At 31.6% G+C, this 23,287-nt stretch overlaps 1 protein-coding gene across 1 annotated transcript in view; it reads left to right on the top strand.

Moving 5' to 3' along the window:
• LOC129225723 (CD109 antigen-like) overlaps positions 1-23,287 on the top strand; it is a 66,568-nt gene that overhangs the window by 5,552 nt on the left and 37,729 nt on the right. Inside the window, exons 4-15 of the mRNA XM_054860218.1 lie at positions 1,743-1,768; positions 3,666-3,816; positions 4,340-4,416; positions 5,053-5,104; positions 6,051-6,124; positions 6,219-6,258; positions 6,606-6,690; positions 6,810-6,921; positions 8,009-8,230; positions 11,054-11,404; positions 22,218-22,412; positions 22,874-23,023. Coding sequence (XP_054716193.1) covers positions 1,743-1,768; positions 3,666-3,816; positions 4,340-4,416; positions 5,053-5,104; positions 6,051-6,124; positions 6,219-6,258; positions 6,606-6,690; positions 6,810-6,921; positions 8,009-8,230; positions 11,054-11,404; positions 22,218-22,412; positions 22,874-23,023 — 1,535 coding nt within the window. The remainder of the gene's footprint in view (positions 1-1,742; positions 1,769-3,665; positions 3,817-4,339; positions 4,417-5,052; positions 5,105-6,050; positions 6,125-6,218; positions 6,259-6,605; positions 6,691-6,809; positions 6,922-8,008; positions 8,231-11,053; positions 11,405-22,217; positions 22,413-22,873; positions 23,024-23,287) is intronic.

Raw genomic sequence — 23,287 nt, 5'->3', positions numbered from 1 at the left:
TTCTCATTTGTAGCTTAACAGCTTGATTTTATTGATTAAAAAAAAATTACTATAGTATGTATTACTAAAGGGAAATATAGTTATATAACTTATCCTGTTCAAAATGGACAAATTTGAAGGGGTTTTTTTTTTTGAAAAAAGGAAGAATAATATATTGAACGATAAATCTTGCATTGAAATGTTATTTTTCATTTTTGGCAGTAAATTTGTACCTTCAAATTACATTAAAGAGTATTTTCATTTGTAGCTTAACAGCTTGATTGTATTGATATAAAAAAATTACTATAGTATGTATTACTAAAAGGAAATATAGTTATATAACTTATCCTGTTCAAAATGGAGAAATTTGAAGGTTTTTATTTTTCATTTTTGACAGTAAATTTGTACCTTTAAATTACATTAAAAAAGAGAGAAAGAGAAAACTATCAGTTTATCCCATGCATAATATTTTTCTGATCTATTTTCTATTTGATTATAAAAAATATTTTTCTTCCAACAAATGAATAAGTAAATAAAGGAATGAGTAAATTAGTGAATGAATAATGAAGTAAGTTCCTGAATTAATGCAAATAATTTATGAAATTAGTGAATAAAAAAATGAACTTCATTATTTCACCTGGATCCATTCACTTTGCCCCACATAAGAGAATTTAATTGAACGTATAGAATCAAAACATGCCTATGTTAAGTAATTGAATTCTACTTTGAAAATCAGTAAATCTGAATAAATATGTGAAACGTTTATTTCAAAAATTTTATTATTTAATAATAATAAACACTATTTTTGATGTACCTCAAGAAATTACTATTTGGATAGCAAATTTTGAAAATTACTAATATTATCATATGCCTTGATCTTTAGGGGAATCCATTTTTTGACTGGAATCAACTTGATGTTTATCAACATAGTTTAACTATTGCCAGATTGTTTGCACTGTAAACTGTAAAATATTTTACCATATCACTTTGCTTTGTCCGACACTCCCCTACTTCAAAAGATTTTTAATTGTTTTAATGATTCATGTCAATCTCAAAATATACCAATTATCACTCTTTGTTAGTATATTTTGACTTAATTCATGTTTCTATTATTTTTTGTTAAATGTCCAATTGTATACATATAACAATACCTCTCCCATATTATTTAAAGTTGCTTCTTATGACAAAAGTCTTGTGTTGCTTTACATACTGCTGTTTAAAATTAGAATTCCCTGCTAAAAGTTGAAAATGATAAATCTGAAAACTTATTTAGGATCTTTGTCAATACATTTTTTTTCCCTTTTAGTCTGCAACAAAATATTATATATTTTTTATACATGATACTTCTCTAGTCCTTCATATGTTTTTTTTATGTAATTTTCTATTTCAAGTTCATCTACTAACAAAGAATTTATTACTATAGAAAGGAATAAAAGTCACAATTGGAAGCAATACTAAATCTACATTGTATTAGTAAAGTTCTTTTTCAATCTTTATCAAAAAATAAATCTAAAGAACCCAAAGTTTTTTTTTTTTTTTTTTTTTTTAAGAAATAAAAACATTAAATGAATTTTAATCCATTGTTTTCAATCTAAGCTTTGATTGCTTTGACTTCCAAATTTTAGTCATTTTCTTGTTGTAAATTTTTTTTTCATCTCTTTGATTTTCTTGTGTGAGGGGTAAAATAATATGTTTAAAAATTTTATGATTATGATCTTGTTATTAAAAATACATAATATGTATATATTTTTTTTATGTTTCAGAGAAAACTGAAATTGTAGATTTTGAGGTAAAACTTTCTTTTTATTGATATTTTTTGTTACATTACTCTTTTTGAAAATATAACCATGGTTTTCCTAATGTTTTCCAAGCTTTTTCCTTCCTTCAGTAGGGTACCTATAATTAAAAATTAAAAGGAAAAGATAAAAATATCATTAATATTATGAAAATGCACTATTGAATTTTTATCAATCATACATTTAGGCAGTGTTTTAAACTCCTTTTTAGTGACGGAACTAGCTCTGCCCCCTCCCCCCTTCAATTTTTGTAATGATTAAATTTTATAAATGCTGTCATTGTGTTGCAATTAATTTAATAGGTTAAAACACAACCATATTTTATACTAAGTTAGTTTTTATGCACAAAAACATGCTTATTTATAATTACAGTAGCCCCACGTTATATCACACCTTGTTATGTCACTGATTTGCGTATATCGCTCTTTTCTTCTGTCTCTCAAAATATTAAAGTCAAGAAAATAAAACTTTGCTTTAAGTTAGAAACACTTTATGAAAATGTATTGGTATTACACTCAGAAATGGCCTCTCTCTTCTTTATTTTGTCAATGAACAAAACAAAAATGGTTCTTTTCTTTTGAATTTGCTGGAAAAGCAGACAATTCCTGTCATCCAAATGTACATACCCCCAGAATGTTTTAGTTTGTAAACTAATTTAACACTGTCTTTTGTATTGGTACTAACCCTCTTTACAATGAGTAAGAGACAGCAGGCAGGTGTCATACCAGCCCAAGAGGAAAACATACGCCTTTATCTTACTACTGCCTTATAGTACAGAAAAGATTTGTACTTGGTTGCATAAATCAGAATTGACATCAAAGAAAGAAAGAATTATTTGGACAGGTGAAATAGGTTCTCGAAACAATCTAGTTACTTTTTCTTTTCACATCCTTTCTACTGTAAATCAAAGGGATTAGAAAGTCTAGGAACAGGAGGGTATTGGAATGCTCACTCTTGGTAGCTAAGAAAGGTCATCTTCATTTGCCATTTAATGTTTGTACCTTTCTGACGCTGAAATTAACTTAAATTTTAATATGTGTGATAGTACATTCGCTAATTACATCGAAACCATTTGAAAGTCATGTCAAAAAAATATGAATGCTAAATTACTTGTATTTTGGATGGATAACTATTTTTAATGACCTCTGTTATATCACATTTTTTCTTTGTTCCCCCAAAAGCTCGACATAACGAAGGGTTACTGTATACTATAATTTGAGTAGATAGTTTTAAGCCTATTAACAAACTGTACAAAATTACTAAAAAATAAATGTTTAAAATAAAACATTTGCAAAATATTAATGTGATGGGTAGGCTTGTTTTTGAGCCGAATTTTTCTCAAAAAGTGATGTCATTGAAAAGATATGGCTGTTCTTGCTGTGTGCACTTTAAATGGAATGCTATAGCAATGACAGTTTGCTTATTCTTATTTACCAGAACAAATTTAACTTTTCTTCTTTTCCCTCCCCCAAAAATTTTTGTGACAGCTGTATTGCCCCTTGACACCTCTTTGCCGCCCTGTCCCTAGGGAGGCATGTCCCATCGATCGGAAACCACTTTAATAAGGCTTTAACCTTAAAAATAAAACATATTTATGTTTAAAACATATCCTAAATTTTTTAATTGTCTGAAATAAGAAGTTAGGAACATTTGCCTGTTTACTTTTAAAATATTTTCCTCACATAGTTTGCAAAAATTTTTGATACGCTTCGGAAGAAACTTTCGTAAATGAACAGTTTCAGTGACAAAATTCACTCACATTAACTAACCACTCTAAAATGAAGCTTTATGATGTTCACTTCAACTTGTGAATTAACAAGATTTGCTATTTTGATGTTTATATGAAAGCAAATTAATTATGTGTTTTTTTAACTCATTAAATATTTGCAGTTATTTGATTGGAAACCTGGTAATTATTCTCTGGAAGTTGTTGGAAATGGAGGAATTAATGTCCGAAATTCTACCAAGCTAACTTTTGAGCACAAGAGCCATTCGGTTTTTATTCAAACTGATAGACCTGTGTACAAGCCTGGACAACTTGGTAAGAGTTTCTGAAATCACCTTTATTGTAAAAGAAATCAAGGTGTGGTCAGGATCCACTTTTCCCCCTCATTTCTTTTTTTTTTCCTAATTTGTCACAGTTGTAATTTAAATATTTCTATTAATTTGTATTGGTTTGAATATTAAATGTGCTGTGAATGGTTTTCTGAAGATCAATAGCCTATTGATCCTAAACCTATACCTATTATAGGAATAAAAAAACCCATAGAAAATAACTTATTATAGGTTATTTTAGCCTTTTCAAAATTTTGTCAAAAGAAATAGGAAAATTTGTATTTCATCTTTTCAATAAATATCAACTAAGAATAAAAAATCATCAAAATCTAAGGTTTTCATGCTTAAAAGTTGTTTAATGGATTAATTTAACATGAAAATGGTCTGTTGTACTACTGAATAACTCATACAAATTTGAAACTTCTTTCCTATGTATTTCATGCTTCTTATTCTTAAAAATACAATTTAGTATTGAAACATTTGATTTGATTTTTTTTTTTTTTTAACAGTTCAGTTCCGAGCTATTGTTGTGGATCCATTTTTGGTACCTAAAGTAAATCAGTTTCCGATTGATTTCTTGATTAAAGTAAGTAAATTACATTAAGCAACATTTAAGTTTTTATATCAACATTTAATTTTGCCATTACTATTTTCAGTAACACAATGTTTAAAAGAGATAAAATAACAATCAATTTGTCTGTTGAAAAGGGCAGAAAAAAAAATGAAAATGAATGCTAATGTTTTTGCTGATTAACCAATCTAGCAACTTAGAACAAAATTCTGAAATTCAATCAAATTTGAACAAATCTTTATGATATTCAAAATTTTGATCTTGTTTCCTTGAAATTAGTTATTTTTTCTGCAAAAATGCATTTAATTCCTTTTGTTCAAATAATAACAAGGTGTAGTTGGTTATTTTGGGTTATCTGCAACTGATGTCACACTTTGAGCGGGGAGAGGATTCATGAAATTGTGACAGTTTGTGATAAGGGTAACAGGAAATGTGTCATCACATGCTTTTTAAATATGCTTATAATATGTTATAACTTGACGTGTGACAAGGGGGAGGGGAGTCAAATATGTTGGAAAAATTTGTGACATCATTTATATGAACAGTCCTTAGATGATTGTATTTATACTTTAATTGCTAGAAATGTTCTTTTAACTATTTTCTCCAAAAACACAGAAGTGTTTTATGTAATTAAGTTATTCATGATTTCAGGATGGACATGGAAATAGTATTCAAGAATGGAAACGTATTCCTACTGTTAATGGTAATTATGTTTCATGATTCAATGTCCTTTATGTACACCAATGTCTTTATTTGATCTGTTATTTGCTGTGCTAAACCATTTGTCTGGCGTAATTGAAGACCGCAGTGTGGGGACAGCTCCACTTCTTTTGACACTGTATTTTACGTTGAAATGTATGAAAATATATTTCAATTTCGAGTATAAAGTGTATTTTTCACAAGAACCTCATTATTCTCTTATTAGAATCAAATATTACAGATTGTTATAAAAATCTACATTGCTTTGGGATTATTATATGTATTAACACTGCGATTGGAGGTCACTCTGACCTCCCAAAAGTTAACCTTATTTAATAAATTTTGCGAATGATTCGACAAATTTAGAGACAATTTTGCAACATTTTCAAGTTATTTTTCCTTTTTTAAATTATATTTTAATGATGGATAGTGGGCATCTTCTCATTAGATGTTATGTATGTATGATACATGGTCGCCTCAGAGCAACAGTAACATTTCTAATCCCAGAAATAACACTAAGTTATCTTACTGGTACTCTGAGGCGACGATATGTACATGTTCATATTTTGTCATTCGGTAAAATTTGAATTTTGTTCAGTAAATTAAGAAGTTAAGTCAAACATTTTAATCCAGGGCATCCCTGTAGAAAACGTCTTTAGTTTTACAATACAATTGTTTTATCAACACACAAAAATACATGCTTTTTTTTCTGCTTGATTAATGAATTAAAAACTCATTGAGGAATTCGGGAATATATTGATAGCAACTTAGCAAATATATTTCATAAACTTTCTATTGCTTATTGCATCTAGAAAAGTGCTTATTTAAATTCCTGCATTGGTTTGATTGCAGGCCTTTAAATAAATTTGTAACATACAAATCTTACTCAAACATTAGAACCTGTGTATAGTCTAAAACTTTTCCAAACTATAGATTATATTTTTCTGTAGGTGTTTCTTCAGCTTCATTCAAACTTGCAAATCAACCAGTGCTTGGAGATTGGGAAGTGCATGTCAATGTTGAAGTTCGTATATATTTATTGATTTTCTAGTAATGTTTTTTGTGGAATTTCTTTGCTCATTACTTAAACTTAATTTTGTTTTCATATCAATTTTTAGGGACAGAATTTTCATAAAGCGTTTACAGTTGCCGAGTTTAGTGAGTAATTTTTTTTTTCATAACTTCTTTAACTGAAATCTAGCAAGTTTAACTGAAATAAAAGCATTTTCCATACCTTCTTTAAAGTGCTTAATATTGTGATAAAACTTCCTAGATTAGTTTGATCAGTTTCTGGCTTTGTGTGTATGTAGTATGTCAGTATTGTATTTGTGACCATATATTCTTATATGATTCCTTGGTTCTTATCGACCCCTCTGACGCCCCTTAAAGTTTTGCCCAAGAGTTTAGACTCCCCTGTGTGATTCTCAGGAACATGTTCTTGATTTTTTTTTAGGTTGCTATAATGTGTAATTTTTGAAGTTTTTCTTATCCTCAATTTTTTTTAGTTTTACCCACTTATGAAGTTCGGATAGATTTGCCATCCTATGCTACTTATAATAAATCTGATGTTGTTGCAGTAGTTGAAGCTATGTAAGTTTATAAATGTGTAAATTAAATTCCAGCTTATTATTGAATCTTATTATTTTTTAATTATGTTAGAGTTAATTCCAGTACATATCAATTTCGTGTTCTATTAATTATTCTTTTAGGTATTCATATGGAAAACCAGTTAGAGGAGAACTAACCTTAACAGTTGCACCAAGGACTAGATATAATAAATTAACTGTTCGTCCATATGAATCTTTTCAAACAAAAACGAGGGTAATTATGGAAAATAATTTGCTTTTATTATTATTACTTAATATGTTTGTACGTGTATTATTTTAATGTATTTAAATCTATTGAAATCAGAAAAAAAGCTTTCTTCAGGACAACCTTTTCATAACATATCTGGTTTTTGGTTTCCAGACTCATACCGAAGTTGTAAAATGCGTTGAATTTGTCAACCTATTCATGGTTTTCTTTTCTAAATTGAACATTATTATGATCGGAGCTAGATTTTAGACTTGGCATTTGTTATAAGCATACTGGTTTCCAGTTGAAAAAATGACATCAAAATAAGCAAACATATTACTTCAAACTATGAATTTTAATTATTTATCCAATTAACACTTTAGCTGTCAAGTCAAAATTGCAAAATTTCACAGCAGGGTAACATTTGCTACAAGAGCTATTACATATAATAACCATTGATTAAAAATGTTCATAAGTCGCAAAATTTTCAAATTCTTACACATATGTTTTGATGTTACACGATTCTCTTTTTCAATTCAGAAGGCGGGATCATATGGATGAAAGAATGTCCAACAAAAGTTAGTCAGCTTTTGCCAACAAAAGCAGGACGACACCATAGGCTCCATAGTTACGTGTCCATGTTTTAGTTATCCAAGAAAGCATGAAACCGAATAAACTCACATTTATTTCTAACCAAAGAAATCTTTTACGTAGAAGCTTCAATGTTTTGATATCTTGGGGGGGGGGGGGGGGGGATTTTGCTCTGATTCAGTTATATTTCAGGTTAAAGTTTTGAACCTCTTTTCCTCAAATATGCATTTATGTTGTATGCAGTTAAGTGGATTTTGATTACAATAAATATCTTTTTTTATTGAAATCTTCCAATTTTAATTGTATCACATAGAAGAAGAGTTCATGTTCTTCATAAACTTCATGCAACAAAGCAAGAATCTAACCAAATTTGGAGTCTTTTTGACTTGTTTTGTGCAAAAGTTAGATTTATTACCATGGAATTGCTCTAAAGATGAAAAATTGTTTATTATTTTGTATTTTTGAAGTTTGTTTTATGCTTGTCAATACAACTCTTTGATACATGATTTTGAATTTTTTACAGATTGATGGTTCTGTTGAAATTTACTTAAATCTGTTAAGGGATTTATCCCTCAGGACAGATTTTTTCAAAAGAGAAATTGAATTTTTTGCCCTTGTTGAAGAGGAAGCAACTGGTCATAAATATAATTTCACAAATACTATGTGGATCTATGACAAGGACATTAAAATTGACTTGATAAGGACATCTGAAACCTTTAAACCAGGACTGCTGTACACTGCTTTTGTAAGTATATTACGAATATATGTTACTGTTTCTGTGGTAAAGGTGCAGTCGGGTTTTCATTTTCCAAAATAACCTACAATTCTCTAAATTTTGCTCTGCCTATTCCAAAAGTTTGTTCGTTTAGTTTCTAAAAGAAAAGCAAAACTTTTAAAAAGTGCAGACCTTAATGCTACTGTTTTTTTTTTTTTTTTTGTAACTTTCTTTTAATTTTTATTTTTGAAATTTTGTTGAAATAAATATATGTCTTAAATGTTCCTTCTTTTATGTCTCCTATTTCATTTGCAGCATTTGTATGTTGCCAGGCATTTTGCTTTCAAAGCATTTATTCATAGTCTTATAATAGCTTGCGAATATTTTTATTACTTTCATTTCAATTAGAATTTTTTGACTGTTTTTAAAAATTAGCTTAAAATTCCCCAAATTCAACAAAAATCTCATTCTAAGCTTTCATTTCAAAGTCTTTTGCTAATTTTGTCTCTTCTCCTTTTTTATTTATCCTTCTTTAAAAAAAAAAAAAAAAAGAGAAAGAACAAAAGTGAAAGGGATGAAATTTTCAACTGTTATAATCAAGTTTAAAACGTTTCTTTTGCTTCTTTATTGTGGAAAAAGTGATATTTTTGTCCCCCTCCCCCTTATTATTCCAAAAGTTTATTTCAATTATGATAAAATGCTTATTTTTCCTTGTAAATATCATGCAAAATATACATGCAAGATAAAATTTCTTAAATTAACCATTGTGTCAGATAATTAATATTATTAGTAGTGATAATATTAATGTGAAAATATGTTAAAAAATTGCAGATGTGCTTATTTTATTTACTTATCTATTCAATTATTTTTTGATAACTTTTAAGTTTTAGAAGCTAGATTTCTTGAAATGGTGCCATTAACCTTTTTTTTTCAATGTCCTTGTTAAGAACAGCAGAAATTCTGTTCCCACTGATCGCTTTTCTTATTTTCTATTACACAGCTCCAGTTCGTTGAGCAAAATAAAAAGCTCCTTTGCAGTTACTGTGTGTGTCAGTTTTACTTTGTGCTCAAAATTTTTAACAAATGATTAATGTATATCTTAATTGAAGGTTTGTCTTTTTTTTTTTAATGTTTTTTTTTTTTTTTTTTCCAATTTTATTACAAGGGTCAGTCAATAAATTAGTTGCACTGCTTAAGAAAACAAAACAGTATATAAATTTTTGCAATAACTTTATTAGTGTCTTCAAGTTCCATTCAAAATCTACTTTTCAACATAGTTTTGTCTGTTATTTAAACATTTGTCGGGTCATGGTACAAGATTTCTGATGCCTTCTGCAAAGAAATACCGTCTAATGCCTTACCATCCGTCCATGATAACCATCTTTGGATTGCAGCTTTAACCTCATTATCAGAGAGGTATTGTCGGTTTAAAAGTTCATATTTCATGTTACCAAAAACATGAAAGTCACAAGATAAAATGTCTGGGCTATAAGGAGAATGATCCCATGCATAAATTGTCCGTTGATGATCTTCTCTTAAGCTCAGCGTCGTCAATATCTGTACGTCTATTCTCAAGCATGTTGCTCCAATTCAGGACATTGCATTTTCACCATGCACTTCGTGCAACTGCCCATAAATTTCAGTGCAGTTGCACCTTTTTGCCTACAGAAGCGAATCACTGCATGCATTTCCAATTTGGAGGCTACCGACAACTGTCAAGACATATTTGCGACTGATTATCAAAAAAACTAAACTTGTTAGAAGAAACTATTAAAAGTTTTAGTGGACCTCACAAATGGTGTCTTGGTTGAGTCAAATTAGGAAGTATATTTAAGTAAATCATTAACATTTATGAGTTCAATAAAAATACAACATGGTAACAAATATTTTGAAACTTTTTAATAAAATTCGTATAGAATCCTTAATCCAGCAATAAAAAAAAATATTGCAGGAATTTTAACATACTTGAAAAATATTTATACCACTGGTGCTTCAGAAAAAAAAAACCATCTTGATAAATAGTCCTGAAGCCTAAAACTACCTAGACGTTGATAATTTGTGGCACAAATCAGGAACTGAGCACAGAAGGCCGGCCGTCCTAGCATACACCTTCAGCAAAAAGGATCTGGCAAGTCAATCCATCTCCAGCCAGATGATCATCAGAAACCTGGACAGACAGCCAACTTCAGGAACTATACCTGATGCATCAGCGTGGAGGAAGAGAGAGAGAGATCAATTAATGGATGTCCACCACTTAAATACATCTTCACTGACGTTCCATTCAATTAGCATATTGTCATTTAGAGTGTTCGATGAAATTCTTGAAAAAAAACTCCAGAAAAGTTATTGGCAACAGTTAAATTTGTTGAAACCGTTTCTTTGATGAAAATTTTTTTTTTTCACTAAGTTTAATTGCTAACTGAATTTTGTTTACATTTTTGTCACCACGTTTGTTAGAATAAACGAAAGTTTTGGGTGAATTATTTTTAGTCTAGCGTCAAGGTATGGAGAACCCCCTCACATAAAAATGAGCAAGTATAATTAATATCATTTCCCCAGCACCAGAAAGTCGAGAAAAATGAATAAAAATTTCTGATATTTTGACAAAACTTTCTTCGAGGAAGCCGCTACGCATGTGATAAAGGTACTGTCTGAAGTGCTGACGCACAGTATCATCAAAATAATCTTAGACGGAACATATTTATGAAGTAGTGCAACTAACTTTCTGACTGACCTACGTATTACTATTTTTAATCTTTAAGAAAGTTTTAACTGCAATTTTTCCTTTTTAAATTTTAACTAGTGTTTTGTCTGGGAATGTTTCTTTTTTGACTGATGAATATTTTTTTTTAGCTTAAAGTTTCTTATCAGGATGATACTCCTGTTTCTGATAGCAGAGGTCTTTTGGAATTAAAATATGGTTACTCCATCCGTGAAGAGGATTGGAATACAACCTTCCTAACTGTACCTCGCAACGGCCTTGTTAAGTTTGAAGTTTTACCTCCTAATGAAGATGGCGTCAATTTTTTGAACATGAGAGCCATTTTTCGAGGCCAGACGTACTATCTGGACCGTATTGATGCCGCCCAATCTCCTAGTGGAAACTTTATTCAAGCTATACTCATCACTCAAAATCCAAAAATTCTTCAGAATGTTGAAATGGAAGTAAATGCTACAGAACCTCTTAACCAGCTTACATATATGGTATTTATTTATTTACTTTACTCTTCAAATCTTACAATAATTATGCTGCAGTTTTATTTAATGTCGGGAACCGGGATTGACTTCTTGCTGGCAGAAATTGGTAATAACTGGTCTAAACTGGTAGTAAGTGGCATAAAAAAAATACTCATTATCACTCTTCAGTTGCTGGTAATTATTTATGTAGTCAGATCCTTTTTACCACTCTCGGCATATTGCAAAGTGTTTGTGCTTGCCATGATGTCCCTCATTATGTCAAACAATTATTTAAAATTTTTGTTTGTTTCATGTTAGAAATCTATCTTATAAATAAAGTTTTTGATACACACACAATACTGATTTCAACATTGCAAACTTGTGTTACAAGTAAATGTAACCTGTCCTCTAATCTGAATTTCTGTTTTGGACTGCTTTGTTGTTTAGTTTATAATTACTGCTCATTTATGAATATTTTTTATTTAATTTACTAGCTTTTACCCGTGGCTTCGCTCACATTGATATAGTTTTTTTTCAATCGATTCAAGTTAATGGTCAACACAGGTAGAGATCAAATAGTTAGCAAAAAATTGTTCGCCCACATTTAGAATTGCCTCCCCCCTTTACTATATCAAAAGGGGTTTGGGGCCAAAATGTCGCCGGTCCGAAATGTCGCCGGGCCGAAATGTCGCCGGGCCGAAATGTCGCCGGTCCGAAATGTCGCCGGTCCAAAATGTCGCCGGTCCAAAATGTCGCCGGTCCAAAATGTCGCCGGGTCAAAATGTCGGCGGGCCAAAATGTCGCCGGGCCAAAATGTCGCCGGTCCAAAATGTCGCCGGGCCAAAATATTGCCGATCCAAAATGTCGCCTGTCCAAAATGTCGCCGGCCCAAAATGTCGCCGGGCCAAAATATTGCCGATCCAAAATGTCGCCGGGCTAAAACGTCGCCTGTCCAAAATGTCGCCAGGCCAAAATGTTGTAGGTTCAAAATTCGTTTATTCAGTTGGTGAGAAATATTTAAATGTACAAAAATGATGTTTAACACCAAATTTGCAGAATAAATGGTTACTGCCTTTAATGAATGTCTCCGTTAAAAATGGGACTGGACTAACTGAGTTTCATGATAAATTCTAAAAAGATTATTCCGTTTTGATTCGCAACTCTCGGCTGTTTTTCAGCAAACAAATAGAATACAAGCGTTACGTTATCTTATTTCTTGTGACTCGCTATCTACCAACTGTAAAACGTTCTGACGGCGTTCAGTTCTGACGTTCGCTAAATTATTTTAAACTTTTCTTCAAGAATAGTGTGCGTTTGTATGTGACCGATTTTTCGGGACATTCTACGTCAAAACCTGTAGTAAGAATTTGAACGATACCCGCAAGTAACCATATATGATTTAGGGCTGCGTGGTTTTTTGCGTCAATTCGTTCAAGATAGTGGAGTAACTGAACATTTTCATCGATATGCGTGACTGTCATTGCTCAAAAAATGATGAACGGAATCAAATAAAATGTTAGGAAGCAGCAGGGGGACAGATTTTGGGCTGCATAACACCAGAGGGTGGAGCAATTGAATGTTTTTTCCTTTCTTTTTTATTATCTGTGATTGATATATCTCAAAAAGTAATACAGTAGACCCTCGTTTTCAGCGGGTTTATTTTACGCGGTTTGGATTATACGCGGTTGAAGATTTGACACCTTTATTTTATTTACGCAGATGAGTTTCGGTTTTACACAGATGCGGCAATGCAAACAGGTAACATTTTCCTCTCTTTCAAAACCCAAGCTCCTAAAGATTGCAGATTACACGTAACTAACTGCATTTTGGCGTGCTAATAATCGAACTTGGGTCCTTGGAGACATTTTATGCGATTGGTTCCAGAGCTTTTTCCATCAGAAGTAAAGTGATTAAACTCACACAGTTCAGAACTCACTGGAAGAAGAGCTTTTAGGAGTGACAAAGGAGGTCAAAACCAACGCGGATACCGACTCCGGTGACACACAACCAAAAACGCTCACATTGAAAATTTTCGAACCATCCGTAGACAATAGGAATGATCTTTCTGATTTGTTAGTAAAAGAAGATTCTATCATGGAAATGACGCAAGTGATCATGGATGAGTTAATGCTAAGCAAAGAATTGGAGGAAAAATTCTTAATGACTACCAAAAAACTATCATAGTCAGCTCTTCTTCATAAACAGTACACGAAATTAGTTTGTTTTCTTTATGCATATTGTGCATAAAAATTGATATAAGTACACATTAAGCTTATTATACAATTAGTCATCACTAGAATGAAGTAATTTTTTTAATCTACGGAACCTAATTCCTATTTTGACAATAATATTAAGTCTCAATTTACGCGGTTTTGATTTACGCAGCATTTCCGTGGAACATAACCCCCGCGTAAAACGAGGATCTACTGTACAAGGGTTAAGACAAAATTTGGTCTACAGGTATATCTTAAAGGGCGAGTTGTTCATTTATTTTTGGCTTCAGTCATCCCAAAAGGATGGATCACAGAATAATTTTTATCGTTTTATGTGACTGCTATATCTCAAGAAGTAATGCGAGGATTCATGCAAAAATGTAGTATACAAGTGAAATTAAACGAAAACAAGCCTTATTTTCGTTCTAAGTTGAGTTTCGTAATCGTTTACGTGAGTCAATGTAATTAAATAAACAATGAAAAATATACTAAATTTATATATGAGAGGTTGAGCATGATATCAATAAAATCTAAATTAGCCGTGTATTCCTCTCATTTTTGTAGCACTTTAACTAGCGTGAGTGTTAAATAAAAACTGAGTTTGCATTCTTATATAATTTGCGTAGTAAAAATTCACTAATCAAAACAGCAATTTTTTCTGAGAGAGAAAAACTTATTTGTTTATTATTATTATTATCAATATTCTTTTCTTTCTGAATTACCAAGCTATATTGAGCTGGAACTATTACTTTTTGAAACTCATTTTAAAAATAAGTCTAGGTCAAAATTGATCTGAATAATCTCATTGATATCAGTTATTTCACCCTACATTATGAAATTTTTTCTTTTCTATTTAAAATTGGAAAATGTGATTAGCTGACAAGCGCTATTTCGCATGCATGAAAGTATCCTCTTGAAAACCTTCAATAAAATAGCTGTTCTGAAATTGTCCCTTGATGTTCTATCGAATATATAAATTTCATGAATAATGAGAATTGAAAATATTTGTCATCGCGTAGAGTCGTTTTTCAAAAATCTGAGTGAAAGACACCTGTTTTAGCAGTTACGGGTTTCATTGATTTCAAAAGATTTGACGGTGAACATTTCGACGTAATTTCAGAATTTTACTCATAAGAGATGGGAGTTCCCACGGCAGTTTTGATCTTACTTTAACCAACGTATATCTCACTGAAAACATAGTTTTTTTTTTCTTTACAGTTCTTAGGGTAGTGTTGATAAATCTATGAGAAAATTAAATTTCATTAATATACTTTTCTACTTTATTTCCACCCTGGCCCGTGATTTCGAATTTTTCCAGTGAAAGGGGAGAGGGAGGATAACGGGCGTATGTATAACCAATGCAAATTTCATAGGATTGCTATAAAAACCACTCCCACTTGTGTATAAAAAAAAATTCAAAGTCGAGGGCCATTCCGCCTGATCCCCTAAATGACTGACCTGTCGCTACCGTAATAATATGCTAGAGTGAAGGAGTTATTTGTTTTTACTTCATTACGCCAAAAAATACAAACCGCCTATTCTCTTGCCATATTCAAATTGCGCCTCACTATTTTTTCATTCGCGTTTAGAACAGTTTAGTTTTACTTCCATACCAATTTTTTGTCTGAATCCTTGCGTTACATCTTGAGTATTATTATTAATCAGATTAAACGAGAAAGAGAATTCCGCTGGAAAGCATCGACGTACATTTAAATTTTTCGTACAAATTGAACTAGCGAATTTTAGGCCGGCGACATTTTGGACCGGCGACATTTTGGACCGGCGACATTTTGGACCGGCGACATTTTGGGCCGGCGACATTTTGGACCGGCAACATTTTGGACCGGCGACATTTTGGGCCGGCGACATTGTGGACCGGCGACATTGTGGACCGGCGACATTTTGGACCGGCGACATTTTGGACCGGCGACATTTTGGACTGGCGACATTTCGGGCCGGCGACATTTTGGACCAGCGACATTTTGGACCAGCGACATTTTGGGCCGGCGACATTTTGTCCCGCGACATTTTGGGCGTATACCATCAAAAGGTATGATTAAAACTGAAAATCTAGGGGGGGGGTAAATGAAATATCAGCTACACTGGGAAGAAACCCAAAAAATCACACAACATAAATCAGAAAAATATTCAGGAGTTGTAAAGAGTTAGTTTGGGTAATTCTCAAAAATTCCAATTTGAGTGAGACCAACAATTAAATAAAGTCAAACATTTCCCTTATAATCCCGATCCCCGTCAAATGATGTCCAAGGTTGACTCTATTTAATAACTTTCTTTTTTTAGTTGTCAAATTATTGTACATAGCAAAAATACCCGGCGTTGCCTGGGTCTGTAATAATTATGAGAAACATCGCTACTTTTATTCATTTTCTTCTGTAACTGAAATAATTCAAAACACACCGCTTTGACGTGATAAAATGGCAATAAGTATGAAGAACAAAATAGTACTCTTTTAGAAACGAAAAAAGACATTTAAGCATACACAAATTTGAGAAATTTCCAAAATATGAAATGAAACTTCACTTGTTTAAAAAGATTTATCTTTTCTTTTTTTGAATATCTTCTAAAATCTTCTCTATGTTGCTATTGAAGTACGAACTTTTAAACAATGTAGCCGCCCATAAGCCTTACTGCAATTTAAAATGTTACCTAATTTGCGTTAACCGGTTTATGATACCTTGGATAAGGCTCCCCCTTCCTACTTTGTAAAACTGTGTGTTACTAATTTTCATCGGAGAGATAGTTTCGTCAAACACTGAGATACTTCTGGCGACCATAAAATGATGTTACCCGAAATGTTTCCAAAATAAGTAGTAAAATTTTGGCAATTGTTTTAAATTGTGCGCAAATTTGTGCTGTTTATGGATTTGCTTAATTTTGTTTTATTTAGGATTGTTTTACATGTTAGCAAATGATTTAAAGAAAGAAATATTAAAGAAATGACAATACATTGGTTACATGGTGAAAACCGAGAAACAGTATTGCATAGTCTTTAGATTCAAAAACAGCCACAATTGAAAAAATTGCCAAATGCCTTAGCTATTGAAATGATTGTGCAAAAACAGTTAGGCGAGATTCCTGCTGGCCAATCAAATACCCAGTCAACACAAATAAGTAAAAAAAAATCCATAAATTGCCTCAAAGTTGCGCTAAACTGGAAAATAATCGGCCAAATCTATGTCCTGTATATAATCCACTGATTATCTGTTAAAAAAGTAAAATTAGTGATCTGCGGATTATACGCTGCCGAGGATAATCTGTGCATTTTTTTCCTCAACACCAACTCATTGAACCTCAATATTTACAGCAGGATTCACCATTAGAGATTGAACCCTGCCTGTATGTTGGTTATTTTATATAGCTTGAATTTTTTCACCTTGTTCATAGCTTGAAATCTCTTACGCGATTCAGGCTACGTAAAATAAACAACATACGGTAAAAAACGAAGTCTTCTGCACTGTATAGACCGTTTGCTCCTTTTTTGACTCTTTGTCTTCAAGTAATTAGCGTACTATAGTGACAATTTCGAAAAGAAATCTTTATGTTTTTAGATTATTTTGTTTTTTAATGTTGAATATACCCCAAAAATGATTACTTCTTCATGTTTTTAGTTTGATTACTAAAATTGTATGTTACATCAAAACTTCATTTTTTTGCATCGTGTTATCCACGGATTATACGCCAGCGTGAATTATACGAAAGTTTTTTTTCTTCAGGCCGATTTTAGGACCTGCGGATTATACGCCACTGCAGATAATATACAGGAAAATACGGTATTATTTGCTAATCTTGTACAAAAATCTTACTTTTAAGATTTAACTTAAGAAAAGCCTTGAACAGTCGGCCGAAAAGCAAGAATAGTCAACATTACAACAATTGTCACTATTGACAAGGAGTTGAGATGATACACTAAATTCTGTATTAGGTTGAGGAAAGCCTTCGAACATGGAACTAAAAAGATCATAACTCTTTTTTTTATTTTGCTTAGAAATTTCAAACAGGTGTCATCTTCAGCAGAAAAATCAGAGCTTTCGATAGACATATCTTATATCTTTAAACGAGCAATTCTTGTGGGTATGTATATATATTTATATTTCGTATCTCGAAAATGGCTCTAACGATTTGGATGAAATTTTGGATTTAATTGTAGTTTAGCATTCTAAGTTCATCTACATCAGTGTTTTTTCTGTAAAAATGCAATTTTTTGCAAAAAAGAGTTTTTTAATGCAAAGTCTGAGTTAAGCCTTGAAAAAAATTGTGAATTGACATATAAAGCAGACGATTTGCAACCATAACAATGAAAATTTGTCTCTTCTCGCTTTAAAGATTTAAACTTGCTTAGGGTTGCCAGACTTGGCTGATATTAGCCACTTTGGCTCATTTTAACCATACTTGGCTAAAAACAAATTCAAAAGCACAATGAAAGTCGATGTAACGCTTTTTTTTAAAGCAAAACTATTGCTTGACCGTCTTATTTTACTTTATTTACTTATATTCTTTTTTTACAAACCGATTTCACCATCGTAAAATTGGCTCCAAGTTCAAAATCTTTTAACTATTTGACAGGAAAATTGTACTGTGGAAACAAAATGTGGGGGAGGCCGAGCTAATAAGACAGGGGTAATATGAGATGTAGTCAAAAAATCATAAATATTCTTAGACAACTTTAAAAATATGTAATATAAAGAACCATGTGTATACTTTACTACGATACACTTATTTTAAAAGTTTATAACATGTTTTAATTTTTTTTCCGTGCAATGAAAAAAACCTTCACATTGATCTTACCTTAAAAGTTCGCTATATTTTGTAGGTGAAGTGTTTGGGAGTTATTAATGTGTAAACTTCTGACAAGTACTATTTTTTGAAATCTTGAAAGTCTCCTTTATTTACAGGTTTTGGGCTAGTCTCTTATTACCCCATTTTTATTTTTTGTAGGGGTAATAAGAGACAGGTATCTCTTATTACCCCATACTGACAAATTTGTTTGTTTTAGGTAAAATACGTTGAGTTTGATGGTTAATCTAAGTTTCGTAAGTTCATAGAATAGTTTTTTTTTCAACATAGCCTAAATCTAAAATCAGCTATACTCATCAGAGTAAACCATATTTAGATGTTATAAATGTATGATTTTATGCATAGAATGTCTGTAAGTTACTAATAAATCACTACTACTTCATTAGATAATAAATAACCCTAGTTCATTTATACTTAGGGACTAGAAAAAAACCTCTACTAACACATACTTTAAAGACACGTTTTTTACATATTTTCGACTATACTTTAGAGAAGTTTTGAAATATTTTCTGGCTACTTTAAATTAGATTGATGTTTTTGATCGATACCTAAGGTTATGTTCATTAATTAGAACTAACATTAAGTCTAATATTATGTTATTTAGTACCTAGAACTATAAGAAATGAATTTCACAAACACATTTGTAAACGTTAATTTTTGAGATTTTTTTTCCCCCGGATGAAATTATCAAAAATTTTAAAATATTGGCGGATTCAGAATTGCTTGTAGATGTCTCTCATTACTCCACAGGATTTTACCTCGCTATATTTGAAGAGTGGCAGCCTTAGTCTCTTATTACCCCACATGGGGTTATTAGAAACCAGAATTTATTGAAATTTTTGAATATTTTTTAAACAAAAATATTTAAGTTAAATAATCACCTAAAAAATCAAGAGGAGTCAATTTAATGCAGTTAATATGAGATAGTGTTTCAAGTTTTTTGGAATATTAGCATAAATTTTATTTTATTTTATTTATGTCTCTTATTACCCCTTTTGTCTCTCATTACCCCAGCTTCCCTTAACAGAAAGTTTAAAGCAAAATGTTGATTTAATTGCATTCAGAATCTTCTCTGTTTAGTACTTTAATGTTATAAGAAGGTAGTGGCGCATTTTCAATAATTTTTTTTTCATATTTATTGTCTCCATGTTTGGTCTTAGAAACTACTATTTTGGCAATACCGTGTGTTATATATTTATACGCAACCAGCTCAGAGCTTCCCTAGATGGATGACTGTGGGGGAGAGGAGGCCAATATTCTGTAGTAGGCTTCTTATAGCTGAAATGATTATAATGCTGATGAAGTGTTTACATGTATATCTCTCGTTTCTCGGAAGCATCAAGAACCTTAATATTTCGTTAACGTGATGCTTTTCAAGTATATTTGAAAAAGTATCGAACCTTAGAAAAACACGAGTTGACAAAAAATAATTCTTTTAAAGCCGAGCGAGGCTCGGTCGTCCAGGAACTAATGTTAATATGTGCAAGTATTTTTTCATCCCCATATTGGAGAATTTATACAAAAATTGTGTTTTATCGTCCCCCTATGGGGGGGTTTAACGGGATGAAAACTACCCTAAATGTTATTCTGATGCTTAAGCTATATTATTGTAAAGTTTCATCAAAATCCATTCGGTAGTTTTTATGTGAATGAGTAACAACAGGGTGGCGACAGATCAGGGAAATCAGGGAGATCAGGGAAAAGTCAGGGAACTTTATTAATCAGGGAAATATCAGGGAATTTTGAAAAAATAACAAAAAATCAGGGAAAATTGATTTTATGAAGAAAAAAATTTTTTTTTTTTTTTTTGCTTTACAAAATTAAATACTCTAATTCCCTACGCATTTTCCGCCAATTATCTGTTCAAAAATGTAAAATTAATGAGGTGTGATTATACACTGTCGCATATTTGTGCATCTTTTTTCCTCAAGGTCAAAGTTGCTTTTTTTTTCTTGCATTCAAAAGCAATCTAAGATTTTTTTTCGTTACATACTGAAATCATTTGAAATGGAGTTAACTTGTGAACTTAAGTAAATATTTTTATTTTTTTATTGTTAAAATGCTGTATTCATTCATTAAAACCTATATTCTTGATTAGAGAAAAGCTCCCTATGAATGGATGTCAAATGGTTTCATCTATTTTGCATAAATATGTCAATTAGTTAGATAAGAATAACTACATTACTTCTATTCTTTCACTATTACTTGTTATTCTTGCAACAATTATTATACTGTTTGAAAACTTAGTTCAAAATAATTTCAATTACTTTTAGTTCTATCATAAATACACATATGTTTTTAAGAGTAATTTTAATAGTTTCTTAAATTTCTTATGCTAAGTGGTTTCTGAAAGTAAAGTTTTTTTTGTTTTGAATTTTCTATAATCTTTCCATGCATAAAAATTTAATATACTGTTTCGTTGGTTTTTCTTTCCTTCCAAAAACATTGTCTTTTTTTATAACCATTTTATTAAAAAAAAGTAGCATCTTTTTAAAATATATCTTTAGTTCAACAACTTTACACAACTTAAAACGTTTAAAATACTGCATTTAATACAAACATACAATGGATTTCAAGTAGAGCAAAGAAAGAAAATCATTATCATTGGTAACGTAAATCAGGGAAATTTGGTGAACTTAATCAGGGAAAAGTCAGGGAACTTTTTTTCACAGTTCCTGTCGCCACCCCGAACAAACATCTATCCATACATCCATACAAACTTTCACACATATAATAGTAGTAAGCAGGGCTGGATTTAAGGGAGGGTAGGCGGTGCAACCGCCCCGTGGCCTCCACAAGAAAGGGGCCCCCACAGTAAAATTTTTACAAAATATCCTAATTTTCACGGGTCGAAAATATCGGATATATACATATGTATCAAAATATTCGGATATATATCAAAGTATCGAATATTTTCAAAAATATAATGATCTTTTCGAACCCTGATTAGGGGCCTCCACTCCTTCGTTGCCCCGGGGCCTCCACACTTCCAAATCCGGCCCTGGTAGTAAAATTGTTTATTAGCAATCTTTTATTGTGTTGTTCCCTCTGTATGTATACACTGCATTAGTTTATGAGCAGCAGAAATTATAAACGAAATGTTTAACTATATAATAGTTTTTCCATCATGAAGTGTAGCTTAACTCTCATAAAGAAAACATACTATTTTCAATAAAAGAATTACATATATGTTCTTAAAGGTTAAATCCTTGTTATTTTTTAATCAAAAATTAAGAATTTTTAATAGCTGCTGTAAACTGTTGTTTAGTTCCATGTTTGAAGCATGTGAATTTGAACATTGCTTCTTTATTCATTAAATTACCGCTCATTAGCCAGGGCTAAAGCAAAAATACATGAACTACACCTCCAGCTCGGTCATTTCCAGCCGAGGACTGCCGTTTTGTGCTTATTTGCACTCATCAGCCCGGCATAGGAAAGTGACTGAGCTCCTAATGGGCGGCAATTTAATGGATATACCATGCCTTGCCATCAATTTTCGAGTTAAACCGAACCATTGCTTCGGTCACTCGTCTGATCTGTGCTAATTTTACATTAGCTACCAGTTTGTTTGGCCCTCTTGGCTTCCATATGAGGTTTTCCATCTCCAGCTCAGTCACTTTCCTATGCCGGGCTGATGAGTGCAAATAAGCACGAAACTGCAGTCCTCGGCTGGAAATGACCGAGCTAGCGGTGTAGTTCATTGCTTCTTTATTTCTATCTATTTCAGTTCATTTTACACGAATGTTGATGTTTAAGTTTCTTATATTGACATGCATTTTTATTTTCACTTCAACAATGTGAAATTTTTATAGGTATTAGCTAGAGGAAACATAGAAATTGCTCGCACAATTCCAGTTCCCAACCAGAAAGTTTATAGATTCAATTTCAGAGCACCTAGTTCTATGGCACCTCGAGCTCGTGTTTTGGTTTACTATATACGAAGTAGAAACAATGAAATTGTTGCAGATTCTGTAAATTTTGATGTACAAGGACTATTTAGGACTTCAGTAAGTAATTACTTCCATCTTAAATAATTTTCTCAATTTTACTGTCAGTAATCAAGTCTTAAATAATGTGTTGTAAATGTGTAATATTTTTCTTTTTTTGAAATGCAAAACTGTCAATCCTTCTGCCTTTTGCAAAATCTTTATTTTAACCCTATCTTCCTCCGTTTTGCAAGTAAGATGAAATCTTCTACATTCCCTCTCCTACTTTGAAATGAATGTATGATATAAATTTAGTAGGATCAAGAGCCAAGACTTTATTCGTTCCGAAGCAATGACGTCATGATGGATGTAAACCTCTCTCTGACGTAGTGAGCTCTACACTAATCAAATTTGGCTTAGTTTTTCAAAAGAAATAAACGAAGCATTGTTTGACTTTTTTTTTTTTTTTTTTGATTTTATGCGTAATTAAAGTGTAAGTTTTCAATGTCAGTATGTTCTATTAAAAATGTATTTTGATGCAGATCACTATGAGTTCCAGTGCTAAAGAAGCCCAACCCGGACAAGAGATCATCATTAGACTACAAACTGCTCCAAATGCATTGATAGGGATTTTAGGTGTAGATGAGGGTATTTCGAAATTAAAATCAGGCAATGATATAACACAGGAAGAGGTATTTATTATTCTCATATTATAGTTTGTTAATTTTCAATAAATGTTTAAGAAATGTTTGTTTCTCAGTCCCCCCCCTCCCTATTTATTGTTGAATTTCTCTTAATTTATTTATTTCTACAGTGCAGCAAACCATGTTGGTCAAAAATATTTAACTTAGTACTTATTGTTGAGTTCCTTTTAATTTATATCTCAAATGCAAGGGATGATAATGGTCAGAAATATTTATTTTAATGTTGATTATAAAGTTCCTTTAAATTTATGT

The sequence above is a fragment of the Uloborus diversus genome, chromosome 7 (genome assembly GCF_026930045.1).
Source record: "Uloborus diversus isolate 005 chromosome 7, Udiv.v.3.1, whole genome shotgun sequence".
In the NCBI taxonomy this organism is placed as follows: Eukaryota; Metazoa; Arthropoda; class Arachnida; order Araneae; family Uloboridae; genus Uloborus; species Uloborus diversus.
Note: the sequence above shows the minus strand (reverse complement) of the source record. Positions and strands in the feature narration are given on the sequence as shown.